Here is a 19,938-nt window from a genome sequence, read left to right as displayed (position 1 = left end):
AGAGAGGCCCAGTCCGAGAACAGGAAGACAACCAGGGATGGAGGGGGAAGGCAGAGAGGCCCAGTCTGAGAACAGGAAGACAACCAGGGATGGAGGGGGAAGGCAGAGAGGCCCAGTCTGAGGACAGGAAGACAACCAGGGATGGAGGGGGAAGGCAGAGAGGCCCAGTCTGAGAACAGGAAGACAACCAGGGATGGAGGGGGAAGGCAGAGAGGCCCAGTCTGAGAACAGGAAGACAACCAGGGGTGGAGGGGGGAAGGCAGAGAGGCCCAGTCCGAGAACAGGAAGACAACCAGGGGTGGAGGGGGGAAGGCAGAGAGGCCCAGTCTGAGAACAGGAAGACAACCAGGGATGGAGGGGGAAGGCAGAGAGGCCCAGTCTGAGAACAGGAAGACAACCAGGGATGGAGGGGGAAGGCAGAGAGGCCCAGTCTGAGAACAGGAAGACAACCAGGGATGGAGGGGGAAGGCAGAGAGGCCCAGTCTGAGAACAGGAAGACAACCAGGGATGGAGGGGGAAGGCAGAGAGGCCCAGTCTGAGAACAGGAAGACAACCAGGGATGGAGGGGGAAGGCAGAGAGGCCCAGTCTGAGAACAGGAAGACAACCAGGGATGGAGGGGGAAGGCAGAGAGGCCCAGTCTGAGAACAGGAAGACAACCAGGGATGGAGGGGGAAGGCAGAGAGGCCCAGTCTGAGAACAGGAAGACAACCAGGGATGGAGGGGGAAGGCAGAGAGGCCCAGTCCGAGAACAGGAAGACAACCAGGGATGGAGGGGGAAGGCAGAGAGGCCCAGTCTGAGAACAGGAAGACAACCAGGGATGGAGGGGGAAGGCAGAGAGGCCCAGTCTGAGAACAGGAAGACAACCAGGGATGGAGGGGGGAAGGCAGAGAGGCCCAGTCTGAGAACAGGAAGACAACCAGGGATGGAGGGGGAAGGCAGAGAGGCCCAGTCTGAGAACAGGAAGACAACCAGGGATGGAGGGGGGAAGGCAGAGAGGCCCAGTCCGAGAACAGGAAGACAACCAGGGATGGAGGGGGAAGGCAGAGAGGCCCAGTCTGAGAACAGGAAGACAACCAGGGATGGAGGGGGAAGGCAGAGAGGCCCAGTCTGAGAACAGGAAGACAACCAGGGATGGAGGGGGAAGGCAGAGAGGCCCAGTCTGAGAACAGGAAGACAACCAGGGATGGAGGGGGAAGGCAGAGAGGCCCAGTCCGAGAACAGGAAGACAACCAGGGATGGAGGGGGAAGGCAGAGAGGCCCAGTCTGAGAACAGGAAGACAACCAGGGATGGAGGTATGATGGAAGCATGCACTATGACATGCCACACAGGACAATTATACACAAAACATAACTCAAGAGGAAGAATTGATATGTAGCCTAATTTCGTATTTTATCTAACAAATTGAAAACTTGTAATAAGATGTGAGTCCCTCCTTGCAATCTACTCCTCTTCTGGACATTAAAGTGACAGGAGATACTATACCTAGTGAGGGGAGTAGAAACTTAGCAGAGACTGAGGACATAGATACCCAGCCTTCTCCATTATTCAGATCAAAGTTAGCTCATATTGTTAAGGGAGGTTTCAGGCTAGTAACCAAACTTGGGAAAGGATCAACAGTCATGATAGCAGGATACTGGTGTAGCACTGAGTCTCAGGCCCAACAAGCAGGAAGAGCTGAAACAGACAGGAGGGAAAGAGCCCAAGCTTACACCAGCCAACAGCCAACAGCCAACAGCCAACACACAACGTCCACTGAAAGATTTAACACAGATACGAATGGAGGTGGTTAGAACTCAGAATCACATGGTGGTGATGGAGATGGTCCTAATATTATCTAGCATGGACAGCCTGATGTCGCTCCATGGCAGTGGTTCCCAAACTGTGGGGCGTGCCCCCCCCCCAAAAAAATAAAAAATATATATACTACCGGTCAAAAGTTTGGGGTCACTTAGAAATGTCCTTATTTTCGAAAGAAAAGCATTTTTTTTGTCCATTAAAATAGGCAGAGTTGCAAAGAAAAAGCCATATCTCAGACTGTTCAGGAGTCTTATGGCTTGGGGGTAGAAGCTGTTGAGAAGTCTTTTGGACCTAGACTTGGTGCTCCGGTACCGCTTGCCGTGCGGTAGCAGAGAGAACAGTCTATGACTAGGGTGGCTGGAGTCTTTGACAATTTTGAGGGCCTTCCTCTGACACCGCCTGGTATAGAGGTCCTGGATGGCAGGAAGCTTGGCCCCAGTGATGTACTGGGCCGTACGCACTACCCTCTGTAGTGCCTTGCGGTCGGAGGCCAAGCAGTTGCCATACCAGGCGGTGATGCAACCAGTCAGGATGCTCTCGATGGTGCAGCTGTAGAATTTTTTGAGGATCTGAGGACCCATGCCAAATCTTTTCAGTCTCCTGAGGGGGAATAGGCTTTGTCGTGCCCTCTTCACGACTGTCTTGGTGTGTTTGGACCATGATAGTTCGTTGGTGATGTGGACACCAAGGAACTTGAAGCTCTCAACCTGTTCCACTACAGCCCCGTCGATGAGAATGGGGGCATGCTCAGTCCTCTTTTTTTTCTGTAGTCCACAATCATCTCCTTTGTCTTGGTCACGTTGAGGGAGAGGTTGTTATCCTGGCACCACACGGCCAGGTCTCTGACCTCCTCCCTATAGGCTGTCTCATCGTTGTCAGTGATCAGGCCTACCACTGTTGTGTCGTCGGCAAACTTAATGATGGTGTTGGAGTCGTGCCTGGCCATGCAGTCATGGGTGAACAGGGAGTACAGGAGGGGACTGAGCACGCACCCCTGGGGGGCCCCCGTGTTGAGGATCAGTGTGGCAGATGTGTTGTTACCTATCCTCACCACCTGGGGGCGGCCCGTCAGGAAGTCCAGGATCCAGTTGCAGAGGGAGGTGTTTAGTCCCAGGATCCTTAGCTTAGTGATGAGCTTTGAGGGCACTATGGTGTTGAATGCTGAGCTGTAGTCAATGAATAGCATTCTCACGTAGGTGTTCCTCTTGTCCAGGTAGAAAGGGCAGTGTGGAGTGCAATAGAGATTGCATCATCTGTGGATCTGTTGGGGCGGTATGCAAATTGGAGTGGGTCTAGGGTTTCTGGGATAATGGTGTTGATGTGAGCCATGACCAGCCTTTCAAAGCACTTCATGGCTACAGACGTCAGTGCTACGGGTCGGTAGTCATTTAGGCAGGTTATCTTAGAGTCCTTGGGCACGGGGACTATGGTGGTCTGCTTGAAACATGTTGGTATTACAGACTCAGTCAGGGACATGTTGAAAATGTCAGTGAAGACACTTGCCAGTTGGTCAGCACATGCTCGGAGTACACGTCCTGGTAATCCGTCTGGCCCTGCAGCCTTGTGAATGTTGACCTGCTTAAAAGTCTTACTCACATCGGCTACGGAGAACATGATCACATAGTCATCCGGAACAGCTGGTGCTCTTATGCATGCTTCAGTGTTGCTTGCCTCGAAGCGAGCATAGAAGTGGTGTTGCTCGTCTGGAAGTATTGTGTCACTGGGCAGCTTGCGGCTGTGCTTCCCTTTGTAGTCTGTAATAGTTTTCAAGCCCTGCCACATCCGACGAGCGTCGGAGCCGGTGTAGTACGATTCGATCTTAGTCCTGTATTGACTCTTTGCCTGTTTGATGGTTCGTTGGAGGGCATAGCAGTATTTCTTATAAGCGTCCGGGTTAGAGTCCCGCTCCTTGAAAGCGGCAGCTCTACCCTTTAGCTCAGTGCGGATGTTTCCTGTAATCCATGGCTTCTGGTTGGGGTATGTATGTACAGTCACTGTGGGGACGACATCATCGATGCACTTATTGATGAAGCCAGTGACTGATGTGGTGTACTCCTCAATGCTATCTGAACTGATGTGGTGTACTCCTCAATGCTATCTAATTGCAAAAGGGTTTTGTAATGATAAATTAGCCTTTAAAAATGATAAACTTGGATTAGCAAACACATCTTGCCATTGGAACACAGGACTGATGGTTGCTGATAATGGGCCTCTGTACGCCTATGTAGATACTCCATTAAAAATCAGCCGTTTCCAGCTGTAATAGCCATTTACAACATTAGCAATGTCTACACTGTATTTCTGATCAATTTGATGATATTTTAATGGACAAATTTTTTTTTTTCTTTCGAAAATAAGGACATTTCAAACTTTTGAACGGTAGTGTATATATATATATATATATATACAGTGGGGAAAAAAGTATTTAGTCAGCCACCAATTGTGCAAGTTCTCCCACTTAAAAAAGATGAGAGAGGCCTGTAATTTTCATCATAGGTACACGTCAACTATGACAGACAAATTGGGAGAAAAAATCCAGAAAATCACATTGTTGGATTTTTAATGAATTTATTTGCAAATTATGGTGGAAAATAAGTATTTGGTCACCTACAAACAAGCAAGATTTCTGGCTCTCACAGACCTGTAACTTCTTCTTTAAGAGGCTCCTCTGTCCTCCACTCGTTACCTGTATTAATGGCACCTGTTTGAACTTGTTATCAGTATAAAAGACACCTGTCCACAACCTCAAACAGTCACACTCCAAACTCCACTATGGCCAAGACCAAAGAGCTGTCAAAGGACAGCAGAAACAAAATTGTAGACCTGCACCAGGCTGGGAAGACTGAATCTGCAATAGGTAAGCAGCTTGGTTTGAAGAAATCAACTGTGGGAGCAATTATTAGGAAATGGAAGACATACAAGACCACTGATAATCTCCCCTCGATCTGGGGCTCCACGCAAGATCTCACCCCGTGGGGTCAAAATGATCACAAGAACGGTGAGCAAAAATCCCAGAACCACACGGGGGTCCTAGTGAATGACCTGCAGAGAGCTGGGACCAAAGTAACAAAACCTACCATCAGTAACACACTACGCCGCCAGGGACTCAAATCCTGCGTCCCCCTGCTTAAGCCAGTACATGTCCAGGCCTGTCTGAAGTTTGCTAGAGTGCATTTGGATGATCCAGAAGAGGATTGGGAGAATGTCATATGGTCAGATGAAACCAAAATATAACTTTTTGGTAAAAACTCAACTCGTCGTGTTTGGAGGACAAAGAATGCTGAGTTGCATCCAAGGAACACCATACCTACTGTGAAGCATGGGGGTGGAAACATCATGCTTTGGAGCTGTTTTTCTGCAAAGGGACCAGGACGACTGATCCGTGTAAAGGAAAGAATGAATGGGGCCATGTATCGTGAGATTTTGAGTGAAAACCTCCTTCCATCAGCAAGGGCATTGAAGATGAAACGTGGCTGGGTCCTTCAGCATGACAATGATCCCAAACACACCGCCCAGGCAACGAAGGAGTGGCTTCTTAAGAAGCATTTCAAGGTCCTGGAGTGGCCTAGCCAGTCTCCAGAGCTCAACCCCATAGAAAATCTTTGGAGGGAGTTGAAAGTCTGTGTTGCCCAGCGATAGCCCCAAAACATCACTGCTCTAGAGGAGATATGCATGGAGGAATGGGCCAAAATACCAGCAACAGTGTGTGAAAACCTTGTGAAGACTTACAGAAAACGTTTGACCTGTGTCATTGCCAACAAAGGGTATATAACAAAGTATTGAGAAACTTTTGTTATTGACCAAATACTTATTTTCCACCATAATTTGCAAATAAATTCATAAAAAATCCTACAATGTGATTTTCTGGAATTTTTTTCCTCATTTTGTCTGTCATAGTTGACGTGTACCTATGATGAAAATTACAGGCCTCGCTCATCTTTTTAAGTGGGAGAACTTGCACAATTGTTGGCTGACTAAATACTTTTTTCCCCCACTGTATATATATACATACATACACACACACATTACCAGTCAAAAGTTTGGACACACCTACTCATTCAAGGGTTTTTCTTTATTTTTACTATTTTCTACATTGTAGACTAATAGTGAAGACATCAAAACTATGAAATAACACATATGGAATCATGTAGTAACCAAAAAAGTGTTAAACAAATCTAAATATATTTTATGTTTGAGATTCTTCAAAGTAGCTACCCTTTGCCTTGATGACAGCTTTGCACACTCTTGGCATTCTCTCAACCAGCTTCATGAGGTAGTCACCTGGAATGCATTTCAATTAACAGGTGTGCTTTGTTAAAAGTTAATTTGTGGAATTTCTTTCCTTCTTAATGTGTTTGAGCCAATCAGTTGTGTTGTGACAAGGTAGGGTTGGTATACAGAAGATAGCCCTATTTGGTAAAAGACCAAGTCCATATCATGGCAAGAACATCTCAAATAAGCAAAGAGAAACGACAGTCCATCATTACATGAAGGTCAGTCAATCAGGAAAAATTCAAGAACTTTGAAAGTTTCTTCAAGTGCAGTCACAAAAACTATCAAGCACTATGATGAAACTGGCTCTCATGAGGACCGCCCCAGGAATGGAAGACCCAGAGTTACCTCTGCTGCAGAGGATAAGTTCAGTAGAGTTACCAGCCTCAGAAATTGCAGCCCAAATTAATGCTTCACAGAGTTCAAGTAACAGACACATCTCAACATGAACTGTTCAGAGGAGACTGCGTGAATCAGGCCTTCATGGTCGAATTGCTGCAAAGAAACCACTACTAAAGGACACCAATAAGAAGAAGAGACCTGCTTGGGCCAAGAAACACGAGCAATGGACATTAGTGGATGAGTCCAAATTTGACATTTTTGGTTCCAACCGCCGTGTCTTTGTGAGACGCAGAGTAGGTGAACGGATGATCTCCGCATGTGTATTTCCCACCGTGAAGCATGGAGGAGGAGGTGTGATGGTGTGGGGGTGCTTTGCTGGTGACACTGTCAGTGATTTATTTAGAATTCAAGGCACACTTAACCAGCATGGCTACCACAGCATTCTGCAGCGATACGCCATGCCATCTGGTTTGGGCTTAGTGGGACTATAATTTGTTTTTCAACAGGACAATGACCCAACACACCTCCAGGCTGTGTAAGGGCTATTTTACCAAGAAGGAGAGTGATGGAGTGCTGCATCAGATGACCTGGCCTCCACAATCACCCAACCTCAACCCAATTGAGATAGTTTGGGATGAGTTGGACCGCAGAGTGAAGGAAAAGCAGCCAACAAGTGCTCAGCATATGTGGGAACTCCTTCAAGACTGTTGGAAAAGCATTCCAGGCGAAGCTGGTTGAGAGAATGCCAAGAGTGTGCAAAGCTGTCATCAAGGCAAAGGGTGGCTATTTGAAGAATCTCAAATCTCAAATATATTTTGATTTGATTAACACTTTTTTGGTTACTACATGATTCCATATGTGTTATTTCATAGTTTTGATGTCTTCACTATTATTCTACAATGTAGAAAATAGTAAAAATAAAGAAAAACCCTTGAATGAGTAGGTGTGTCCAAACTTTTGACTGGTACTGTATATATATACAATTTTTTAGGAACTCAGTCCGGCTTTTAAACGTACTCTTGTTGTAATAGTAGAAAGCACAAGATGCCATTTCTATATTGGGTCTTTGCATCATCAGTTCCTCTTGTCATGTTAGTCATTACAGACCTTAGAGAGATATTTATAACTGGTCAGAAACGTCCAGATCAACTAGCCCATGTCAGCTAACATTCTTTCACGTAGGTGTTTTAGCCCATAGATATTGTTGTAATTTTTTATCACTCTAATATCACATGAATACACATTAGACATGGCAAAACTGCAGGAATTAAGCTTTAAACCTGCAAACTTCACTCCACCAACCAGAGGGGGGGAACAGTTTGTGTCATGAACAGTGCTTGTGCCCATAGAAATAAAAGTGGCGCAGGAGGGGCTCGGGATGTTCCCCAATGCTGGAAGGGGGGGCCACGCGTGCAGGAGGGGCTCGGGATGTTCCCCAACGCTGGAAGGGGGGGCACGCGCGCAGGGAGGGGGCTCGGGATGTTCCCCCAACGCTGGAAGGGGGGGCCACGCGTGCAGGGGGGGCTCGGGATGTTCCCCAATGCTGGAAGGGGGCACGCGCGCGCAGGGGAGGGGGGCTCGGGATGTTCCCCAACGCTGGAAGGGGGGGCACGCGCGCAGGGAGGGGGCTCGGGATGTTCCCCAACGCTGGAAGGGGGGGCACGCGCGCAGGGAGGGGGCTCGGGATGTTCCCCAACGCTGGAAGGGGGGGCCACGCGTGCAGGGGGGGCTCGGGATGTTCCCCAATGCTGGAAGGGGGGCCACGCCGCACAGGGGGGGCTCGGGATGTTCCCCAACGCTGGAAGGGGGGCCACGCACGCAGGGGGGGCTCGGGATGTTCCCCAACGCTGGAAGGGGGGCCCTGAGTGAAAAAGTTTGGGAACCCTTGCTCTATGGGATGGTCCTAATATTATCTAGCATGGACAGCCTGATGTCTCTCTATGGGATGGTCCTCCTACCCAATAAACTTAGTTCCTGGTGGCCCCAGCTGCAGGACTCGGCTAACCAACATCTCTCCATCGTCTAGACATGGGAGCTTTCTAGGAAGGTGCAGTTTACTGAGTCACATCCAAGCAGCATTAAGAGACACAGAAGATGATATGAGCAACAAACTGGCATTCCTACAGAACAGCACTTGAACAAATGGCCATCTGACCACACCTAAAGTGTTCTGGGATGCTGCCTCTAAAATCATTAGCATCACTGTGTGGAGGCGTGTTCTGTGATGCTGCCTCTAGGACATCATTAGCATCACTGTGTGGAGGCGTGTTCTGTGATGCTGTCTCTAGGACATCATTAGCATCACTGTGTGGAGGCTTGTTCTGTGATGCTGCCTCTAGGACATCATTAGCATCACTGTGTGGAGGCATGTTCTGTGATGCTGTCTCTAGGACATCATTAGCATCACTGTGTGGAGGCTTGTTCTGTGATGCTGTCTCTAGGACATCATTAGCATCACTGTGTGGAGGCTTGTTCTGTGATGCTGTCTCTAGGACATCATTAGCATCACTGTGTGGAGGCTTGTTCTGTGATGCTGTCTCTAGGACATCATTAGCATCACTGTGTGGAGGCTTGTCCTGTGATGCTGCCTCTAAAATCATTAGCATCACTGTGTGGAGGCGTGTTCTGTGATGCTGCCTCTAGGACATCATTAGCATCACTGTCTGGAGGCTTGTTCTGTGATGCTGTCTCTAGGACATCATTAGCATCACTGTGTGGAGGCTTGTTCTGTGATGCTGTCTCTAGGACATCATTAGCATCACTGTGTGGAGGCTTGTTCTGTGATGCTGTCTCTAGGACATCATTAGCATCACTGTGTGGAGGCTTGTTCTGTGATGCTGTCTCTAAGATATCATTAGCATCACTGTGTGGAGGCTTGTTCTGTGATGCTGCCTCTAGGACATCATTAGCATCACTGTGTGGAGGCTTGTTCTGTGATGCAGCCTCTAGGACATCATTAGCATCACTGTGTGGAGGCTTGTTCTGTGATGCTGCCTCTAGGGCATCATTAGCATCACTGTGTGGAGGCGTGTTCTGTGATGCTGTCTCTAAGATATCATTAGCATCACTGTGTGGAGGCTTGTTCTGTGATGCTGCCTCTAGGACATCATTAGCATCACTGTGTGGAGGCTTGTTCTGTGATGCTGCCTCTAGGGCATCATTAGCATCACTGTGTGGAGCGTGTTCTGTGATGCTGTCTCTAAGATATCATTAGCATCACTGTGTGGAGGCTTGTTCTGTGATGCTGCCTCTAGGACATCATTAGCATCACTGTGTGGAGGCTTGTTCTGTGATGCTGTCTCTAAGATATCATTAGCATCACTGTGTGGAGGCTTGTTCTGTGATGCTGCCTCTAGGACATCATTAGCATCACTGTGTGGAGGCGTGTTCTGTGATGCTGTCTCTAAGATATCATTAGCATCACTGTGTGGAGGCTTGTTCTGTGATGCTGCCTCTAGGACATCATTAGCATCACTGTGTGGAGGCTTGTTCTGTGATGCTGTCTCTAAGATATCATTAGCATCACTGTGTGGAGGCTTGTTCTGTGATGCTGCCTCTAGGACATCATTAGCATCACTGTGTGGAGGCTTGTTCTATGATGCAGCCTCTAGGACATCATTAGCATCACTGTGTGGAGGCTTGTTCTGTGATGCTGCCTCTAGGGCATCATTAGCATCACTGTGTGGAGGCGTGTTCTGTGATGCTGTCTCTAAGATATCATTAGCATCACTGTGTGGAGGCTTGTTCTGTGATGCTGCCTCTAGGACATCATTAGCATCACTGTGTGGAGGCTTGTTCTGTGATGCTGCCTCTAGGGCATCATTAGCATCACTGTGTGAAGGCGTGTTCTGTGATGCTGTCTCTAAGATATCATTAGCATCACTGTGTGGAGGCTTGTTCTGTGATGCTGCCTCTAGGACATCATTAGCATCACTGTGTGGAGGCTTGTTCTGTGATGCTGCCTCTAGGACATCATTAGCATCACTGTGTGGAGGCGTGTTCTGTGATGCTGCCTCTAGGACATCATTAGCATCACTGTCTGGAGGCTTGTTCTGTGATGCTGTCTCTAGGACATCATTAGCATCACTGTGTGGAGGCTTGTTCTGTGATGCTGTCTCTAGGACATCATTAGCATCACTGTGTGGAGGCTTGTTCTGTGATGCTGTCTCTAGGACATCATTAGCATCACTGTGTGGAGGCTTGTTCTGTGATGCTGTCTCTAAGATATCATTAGCATCACTGTGTGGAGGCTTGTTCTGTGATGCTGCCTCTAGGACATCATTAGCATCACTGTCTGGAGGCTTGTTCTGTGATGCTGTCTCTAGGACATCATTAGCATCACTGTGTGGAGGCTTGTTCTGTGATGCTGTCTCTAGGACATCATTAGCATCACTGTGTGGAGGCTTGTTCTGTGATGCTGTCTCTAGGACATCATTAGCATCACTGTGTGGAGGCTTGTTCTGTGATGCTGTCTCTAAGATATCATTAGCATCACTGTGTGGAGGCTTGTTCTGTGATGCTGCCTCTAGGACATCATTAGCATCACTGTGTGGAGGCTTGTTCTGTGATGCAGCCTCTAGGACATCATTAGCATCACTGTGTGGAGGCTTGTTCTGTGATGCTGCCTCTAGGGCATCATTAGCATCACTGTGTGGAGGCGTGTTCTGTGATGCTGTCTCTAAGATATCATTAGCATCACTGTGTGGAGGCTTGTTCTGTGATGCTGCCTCTAGGGCATCATTAGCATCACTGTGTGGAGGCATGTTCTGTGATGCTGTCTCTAAGATATCATTAGCATCACTGTGTGGAGGCTTGTTCTGTGATGCTGCCTCTAGGACATCATTAGCATCACTGTGTGGAGGCTTGTTCTGTGATGCTGTCTCTAAGATATCATTAGCATCACTGTGTGGAGGCTTGTTCTGTGATGCTGCCTCTAGGACATCATTAGCATCACTGTGTGGAGGCGTGTTCTGTGATGCTGTCTCTAGGACATCATTAGCATCACTGTGTGGAGGCTTGTTCTGTGATGCTGCCTCTAGGACATCATTAGCATCACTGTGTGGAGGCTTGTTCTGTGATGCTGTCTCTAGGACATCATTAGCATCACTGTGTGGAGGCTTGTTCTGTGATGCTGTCTCTAAGATATCATTAGCATCACTGTGTGGAGGCTTGTTCTGTGATGCTGCCTCTAGGACATCATTAGCATCACTGTGTGGAGGCTTGTTCTGTGATGCAGCCTCTAGGACATCATTAGCATCACTGTGTGGAGGCTTGTTCTGTGATGCTGCCTCTAGGGCATCATTAGCATCACTGTGTGGAGGCGTGTTCTGTGATGCTGTCTCTAAGATATCATTAGCATCACTGTGTGGAGGCTTGTTCTGTGATGCTGCCTCTAGGACATCATTAGCATCACTGTGTGGAGGCTTGTTCTGTGATGCTGCCTCTAGGGCATCATTAGCATCACTGTGTGGAGGCGTGTTCTGTGATGCTGTCTCTAAGATATCATTAGCATCACTGTGTGGAGGCTTGTTCTGTGATGCTGCCTCTAGGACATCATTAGCATCACTGTGTGGAGGCTTGTTCTGTGATGCTGCCTCTAGGACATCATTAGCATCACTGTGTGGAGGCGTGTTCTGTGATGCTGCCTCTAGGACATCATTAGCATCACTGTGTGGAGGCTTGTTCTGTGATGCTGCCTCTAGGACATCATTAGCATCACTGTCTGGAGGCTTGTTCTGTGATGCTGTCTCTAGGACATCATTAGCATCACTGTGTGGAGGCTTGTTCTGTGATGCTGTTTCTAGGACATCATTAGCATCACTGTGTGGAGGCTTGTTCTGTGATGCTGTCTCTAGGACATCATTAGCATCACTGTGTGGAGGCTTGTTCTGTGATGCTGTCTCTAAGATATCATTAGCATCACTGTGTGGAGGCTTGTTCTGTGATGCTGCCTCTAGGACATCATTAGCATCACTGTGTGGAGGCGTGTTCTGTGATGCTGCCTCTAGGACATCATTAGCATCACTGTGTGGAGGCTTGTTCTGTGATGCTGTCTCTAGGACATCATTAGCATCACTGTGTGGAGGCTGCACTCTTTAGTTTGGTCTTTAAGCAGTCTCTTTCTATGACAATCCAACATATGGTAGAAGTGTTCAACTATGGACAGTAGTGCTATCTGCAGGATGCTATGTGATAAAGTAGCAGACTGACCTACAATCCTTTAGTGGTGCTGGGGTCTACTGGGGGTCTGTGTTGGCATTGGAACAAAGGTGGGCAAGCTCCTCTATCTAAACACTGAAACACCACTACCACACTAAACAACTCAACACCAAACACTACAAGAACAGATGGTTTCCATGGAGATGAGGAAAGAAGCTTCAAAACTAACAAACAGGTAAATAAACAATGTAAAGGCCTACCCCAGGAACTGAGCTCCAGCAGGCCCCACCTCCACCAGCCTGCTGGCCAATCCCTCTCCATCCACCATCGGTGGGGGAGTGGCCAGCTTGTGCCTCTTCGCCAGGCGGCAGGTAATGCGTGTCGGAGCCGTGCACTTCCTGGGCGGGATGATAATGCGCATCCCGTTATGACGACTTCCCCGCATGGAGCCGCCGCGCGCGTCCACCATGAAACTAACCAGGAACCTATAGGAGGGAGGGAGGGAGGGAGGGAGGGAGGGAGGGAGGGAGGGAGGGAGGGAGGGAGGGAGGGAGGGAGGGAGGGAGGGAGGAGGACACTGACTGGTCAGTAGGAGAACATACAGAGGTTTCAGCCTCAGAGATCAGTGAAGACACTTCCCATGCTGTGCTAATCAAAACCAACAAACTCACAAACACACAGAAGAGGGTGAGAGAGAAAGAGAGAGAAGATGGTGTTTTAGAGTTTTACCACCCTGCTAGTTAGTCCATTTACTACAACAACACATTGGTGGATGTTAGATTATGGCTGATAGTGCATCTTTATTCACTCCGCTAGTTAGTCCATTTCCTACAACAACATGGTTGTTAGGTTATGGCTGATAGTGCATCTTTATTCACTCCGCTAGTTAGTCCATTTCCTACAACAACATGGTTGTTAGATTATGGCTGATAGTGCATCTTTATTCACTCTGCTAGTTAGTCCATTTCCTACAACAACATGGTTGTTAGATTATGGCTGATAGTGCATCTTTATTCACTCCGCTAGTTAGTCCATTTCCTACAACAACATGGTTGTTAGGTTATGGCTGATAGTGCATCTTTATTCACTCCGCTAGTTAGTCCATTTACTGCAACAACATGGTTGTTAGGTTATGGCTGATAGTGCATCTTTATTCACTCCGCTAGTTAGTCCATTTACTGCAACAACATGGTTGTTAGGTTATGGCTGATAGTGCATCTTTATTCACTCCGCTAGTTAGTCCATTTCCTACAACAACATGGTTGTTAGGTTATGGCTGATAGTGCATCTTTATTCACTCCGCTAGTTAGTCCATTTACTACAACAACATGGTTGTTAGGTTATGGCTGATAGTGTTGAGGATGCCTGCGGCAACTCAGCCAATACAAATGGTATCAATATGAAATGAATGAGGACTGATGTCAGCTTAAGACTAACATGTACAAATCTAGACAATCATCTATTTTGGGCTACTTGTAATAATTGCATTCCTATCTTTCGATGTGTCTTTTTTCTAAGTGGTGAGGTAGATTCAGGTGAGGTAGATTACATATGAAACAAGCACAGTGAGAAACCATGGCAACAGTAACCATGGTAACTGTGGTAACAGAAACTGTGATAACAACAGAGTAACCGTGGTAACAACAGAGAGTAACCAATCATCACCTGGAGTCATACTGAGGTAGAGGAGAGGAAAAGCTGCAGGAGGAGAGGAACAGTGGAGGGAGGAGGAGGAGGAGAGGAACAGTGGAGGGAGGAGGAGGAGGAGAGGAACAGTGGAGGGAGGAGGAGGAGGAGAGGAACAGTGGAGGGAGGAGGAGGAGGAGAGGGACAGTGGAGGGAGGAGGAGGAGGAGGGGAACAGTGGAGGGAGGAGGAGGAGGAGAGGAACAGTGGAGGGAGGAGGAGGAGGAGGGGAACAGTGGAGGGAGGAGGAGGAGGAGAGGAACAGTGGAGGGAGGAGGAGGAGAGGAACAGTGGAGGGAGGAGGCAGAAAAACCACAGAGTCATCATTATGAGTCATACTAGGGGGTTAAATAAAGACAGAAATAAACTAGTACTATAAACTAGTACTATAAATAAAGTAGTACTATAAATAAAGTAGTACTATAAATAAACTAGTACTATAAATTAAGTAGTACTATAAACTAGTACTTTAAATGAAGTAGTACTATAAATAAACTAGTACTATACATAAACTAGTACTATACATAAACTTGTACTATAAATAAACTAGTACTATAAATAAACTAGTACTATAAATGAAGTAGCAATTTTAAATAAAGTAGTAGTATAAATGAAGAAGTAATATAAATTAACTAGTACTATAAATAAACTAGTACTACAAATAAACTAGTACTATAAATGAAGTAGTACTATGAATAACTAGTACTATAAATAAACTAGTACTACAAATAAACTAGTACTTTACATAAACTAGTACTATAAACTAGTACTATAAATAAACTAGTACTATAAACTAGTGCTATAAATGAAGTAGTACTATAAATGAACTATAAATAAACTAGTACTATAAACAAACTAGTACTATAAATGAAGTAGTAATATAAATGAAGTAGTACTATAAATAAACTAGTATAATAAATGAAGTAGCACTATAAATAAACTACTACTATTATGATATAGGGAGGATGAAGAAACAGTATTTCAGGAAAGAGGTAGGAAATAAAGGAAATAGAGAGAGAGGGAGAGAGAGAGGGAGAGAGAGAGGGAGAGGGAGAGAGAGAGAGAGAGAGAGAGAGAGAGAGAGAGAGAGAGAGAGAGAGAGAGAGAGAGAGAGAGAGAGAGAGAGAGAGAGAGAGAGAGAGAGAGAGAGAGAGACAGAGAGAGAGAGAGAGAGAGAGAGAGAGACAGAGAGAGAGAGAGAGAGAGAGAGAGAGACAGAGAGAGAGAGAGAGAGAGAGACAGAGAGAGAGAGAGAGAGAGAGAGAGACAGAGAGAGAGAGAGAGAGAGAGAGAGTGAGAGAGAGAGAGAGAGAGTGAGAGAGAGAGAGAGAGAGAGAGAGAGAGAGAGAGGGAGAGAGAGAGAGAGAGAACCTTTATTGGGTCTGGGAACCCACAGTACAATAAACACTCAAACAAACAAAACCATGATTACACATGAATTAAAAACACAACACCAAATCTTCCTCCTCAGTAACTAAACACAGCAGCCTCTGAATACCCCATATACTCATAAACGGCCCAATGTTGTTAACCATTTTGTAATAGGCAAACTCAACCCTCTGTCTCGCTGCCAACATCCCCTCCAGCATTCCCACCACATCCACAGACCCCTGTCCCCGAACACTGTTCTTTCACGTCTTCCAAATTGTTAATTTAGCTGCCTCTGACACAAAGTTAAGCAAGAGAACTACACCCCTTCGACTGAACCTGTACTTTGGCCCAAATATAAACAGGTGGGAAGAGAAAACCTCTCCCAGAGCTGAGAACCAACTAGTGATCAGGTCAATCATCCCCACCAACCTGGGACGCTGTAAGAACAGATGTGCCAGAGTTTCAGACTCAGCACAGAATGGACACCCCTCCCCAACAGTAGGATCCAGGTGTACCAGATACATGTTGGTGGCTATGGCTCCATGTATTATCCTCCATTGGAGGTCAGCTGTCCTCTTATCAATAGGCAGTTTATATAAAGACCGCCAACAGCCTTTTGGGGGAGGCACCTGGACCAAACACACCCGCCCACCTCGTCGATTTGACACATAATCCAGACCCTCCGTCCACCGATCAGAATTGGAAGTGTCAGTCACATACTGCCGATGAAGTACTGGCAAGGAGTCACAGACCTCAGCTACGACCTTCCTGAGTAGGTCGAGATGATCTGCTCCCCGCTCTGTCTCCCAGCTCCTCCAACGATCTGCTCCTGCTCCGCATCAGATGACCCAGCTTGGTGCACCCCACTCCTAACAGGCATGAACGTAGGCTGGCTGAACCCATAGCACGGGACTGGATGGTAGTGTTATAAAAAAGAGGCTCTTCAAAAAGCCACATCCCTGGTGGCATGCTGGTCTTACAGGACATGACAAACTCTCCAAGCCGCATAACAGACTCATAGAATGGAGTCAGGCCAGACAAACCACGCCCATCTAGCTTTAAGAGGAAAAGGTGCTTGTCTAAGCCCAAACAGCCCGCTCTCCTCATCAACGTGTTGGCTGTGTCAACCCAGCTAGAACCGTCACTGTACAACAGTCTCTGGGCTGCTTGAAGCCGGAAAGCCATGATCCTGGAAGAAATGTCCACCAGGCCTTGACACCCTCGTGCAGTGGCAGGTACAGGGCTGCAACTTTAATCCAATGTTGTCCAGACCAGAAGAAATAGACAAGGGTCCTCTGAAGCTCTTGTATCAGACCCTTTGGTGGCTGTAAAATCATTAGTCTGTGCCACAGGGTAGAGGCAGCAAGGTTATTGGCTACCAGCACCCTTCCCCTATAAGACAGCTGGGGTAGCACCCATTTCCACCTAGACAATCTGGCAAACACCTTCTCCACTACACCCTCCCAGTTCTTTTTCTGAAAGACATCGGAGCCTAGAAAAACCCCCAAAGTCTTCATCCCATCTCTGCCGCACTGAAGCCCCCCTGGTAACCGTGGAGCGGACCCCATCTGAAGCTGACCTGCCCACAGCGATTCACTCTTTTCCCAATTAACTCTAGCTGAGGAGGCCCCCCTCATACACCTTTAAAGCGTCTGAGAGAACCTTAACATCCTCACCCCCTGTAATAAAAACTGTCACGTCATCTGCATACGCAGACAGTGCTATCGTGGGACCCTTCATAACCCCTGGCACAGAGAAACCAGTAAGCTTCGCTCTTAAAAAACTAAGCATTGGTTCAATTGCCAGACAATATAACTGTCCTGATATTGGGCATCCCTGCCTGGTACCCCTTTGGACGGGGATGGGGCAGCTCAAACCACACCCACCATACACGAGGCCCCAGCATACAGTAAGCTCATTCAAGACAAAAAAAACATCCCCAAACCCAAAGGCTTTCATTGTTTTGAACAGGTACTGGTGGTCCAAACAGACAAAAGCCTTCTCCTGATCCAAAGAAAGCAAACCCAAATTCACATCAGACCCTTTACAAATGTCTAAAACATCTCACAGTAAGACTGGTTCTTATGGACCAACAGCCCCAAATATTATTTCAACCTGTTTGAGATACACTTAGATATACTTGTATATTCTGCACACAGCAGTGCAACAGGTTGACAGTTTGTAAAAGAGCCAAATCCCCCTTTTGTGGCAACAATGAAAGCACAGCACGTTGACAGGATACAGGAAGAGAACCCTCATGAAAAGATTCACACACAACTTCATAACCCCCCCCCCAAAAAACATAACATTCGTCTTGATCAATTTACATTTTAGTCATTTAGCAGATGCTCTTATCCAGAGCGACTTACAGTTAGTGAGTGCATACATTATATTTTTTTATTTTTTCATACTGGCCCCCCCCCCGTGGGAATCGAACCCACAACCCTGGCGTTGCAAACGCCATGCTCTACCAACATCCCCTGCCGGCCATTCCCTCCCCTACCCTGGGCCAATTGTGCGCCGCCCCATGGGTCTCCCGGTCGCGGCCGGCTATGACAGAGCCTGGATTCAAACCAGGATCTCTAGTGGCACAGCTAGCACTGCGATGCAGCGCCTTAGACCACTGCGCCACTCGGGAGACCCTTGACACTCTCTGTTGTAGATACCACAGTCACCCCTAAGCCTGAGGAAAACAACATTGCCACCCCAGCACTGAAATTAGTACCATGACTGAGAACATGCTGCCCCTCCCATCACATACCCCAGTCAACCTCATTAGCCTCATCACTATGTGTCTCCTGCAGGAAAACGACATAAGCCTTTTATGTTTTATTACTTCTAATACCCAAGCCCTCTTATTCCTGTCCCTTCCCCATTACTATTGAGAGAACCTACCCTTAGTACCTCCATATAGAAAAGAGAAAGGAAAAACTGAAGAAACCTGACCACGTTTCCCACCACCTTTTGTTGCCGTGACAGCAGTAACACATTTCCTCAAGCGGAAACGCTTCTTCACACTCAACTGGTCTAACCCCACCGGCTTCTGTAACACCACAACTGACCTCACAAACTTATCAACATCAAAAAATATGCCAATTTAACAGATTTCCCAAAAGTCTGATCCAGGAAGCCATTTACCTCCTCTAGATTGTAAATTGAGTCATCGCCAGCTGCTATCATATCAACAGGGATATCAGAAATGTCCATATCCTTCTCCTGATCCTCTTCAACTGAAGCCACAGACCCCTGACTCCCCTCTGCCACATCCCTCTCAACACTCCCCACTTGCACCCCATCACTCGTACCGGGCATCTCCTCCACTACCTGGGAGACTAGCTCCACCTGAACCCCCTCCTGTACCCCATCACTCGTACCGGGCATCTCCTCCACTACCTGGGAGACTAGCTCCACCTGAACCCCCTCCTGTACCCCATCACTCGTACCGGGCATCTCCTCCACTACCTGGGAGACTAGCTCCACCTGAACCCCCTCCTGTACCCCATCACTCGTACCGGGCATCTCCTCCACTACCTGGGAGACTAGCTCCACCTGAACCCCCTCCTGTACCCCATCACTCGTACCGGGCATCTCCTCCACTACCTGGGAGACTAGCTCCACCTGAACCCCCTCCTGTACCCCATCACTCGTACCGGGCATCTCCTCCCGAGTCTGGGGAAATGGCTCCCCAGATCCGTCCTTACCTCCTACAACAATATTTTTCTGCTGCACATCAGACGCTATGATCCCCTCTGGGTCAAGCTGCAACTCAGGACCCTCAACAGGGACAACTTGTTCCTCAGCAACAGGTGCTTGTGGCTGCTCTACCACTGTCGGCCCACCTCTCCCTACATCAGTGGGTCCAGGCGTTACGAGGACCACCTCCGTCCCACCCTCGCCTTCTCCCTTTTCGGGCAAGCATGTCGCTTATGGCCAACATCCCCACACTCAAAACACCGTTGACTACCCGTACTAGCATAAGCCATATACAGCCTGTTGTCATACAGTTGAAGACGGAAGTTTACATACACTTACAGTGAGGGAAAAAAGTATTTGATCCCCTGCTGATTTTGTAAGTTTGCCCACTGACAAAGACATGATCAGTCTATAATTTTAATGGTAGGTTTATTTGAACAGTGAGAGACAGAATAACAACAAAAAAATCCAGAAAAACGCATGTCAAAAATGTTATAAATTGATTTGCATTTTAATGAGGGAAATAAGTATTTGACCCCTCTGCAAACATGACTTAGTACTTGGTGGCAAAACCCTTGTTGGCAATCACAGAGGTCAGACGTTTTTTGTAGTTGGC

At 47.4% G+C, this 19,938-nt stretch overlaps 1 protein-coding gene across 1 annotated transcript in view; it reads right to left on the bottom strand.

The window, feature by feature from the left end:
* The window catches only part of LOC121553354 (ankyrin-3), a gene marked incomplete at both ends in the record, with an annotated part of 222,040 nt that overhangs the window by 70,619 nt on the left and 131,483 nt on the right, over window positions 1-19,938 (bottom strand). Inside the window, 2 exon segments of the mRNA XM_045211551.1 lie at window positions 12,834-13,058; window positions 14,239-14,271. Coding sequence (XP_045067486.1) covers window positions 12,834-13,058; window positions 14,239-14,271 — 258 coding nt within the window.

The sequence above is a fragment of the Coregonus clupeaformis genome, chromosome 37 (assembly GCF_020615455.1).
Source record: "Coregonus clupeaformis isolate EN_2021a chromosome 37, ASM2061545v1, whole genome shotgun sequence".
NCBI lineage: Eukaryota > Metazoa > Chordata > Actinopteri > Salmoniformes > Salmonidae > Coregonus > Coregonus clupeaformis.
The sequence above is the reverse complement of the archived record's forward strand: the minus strand, read 5'-3'. Positions and strand labels throughout refer to the sequence as shown.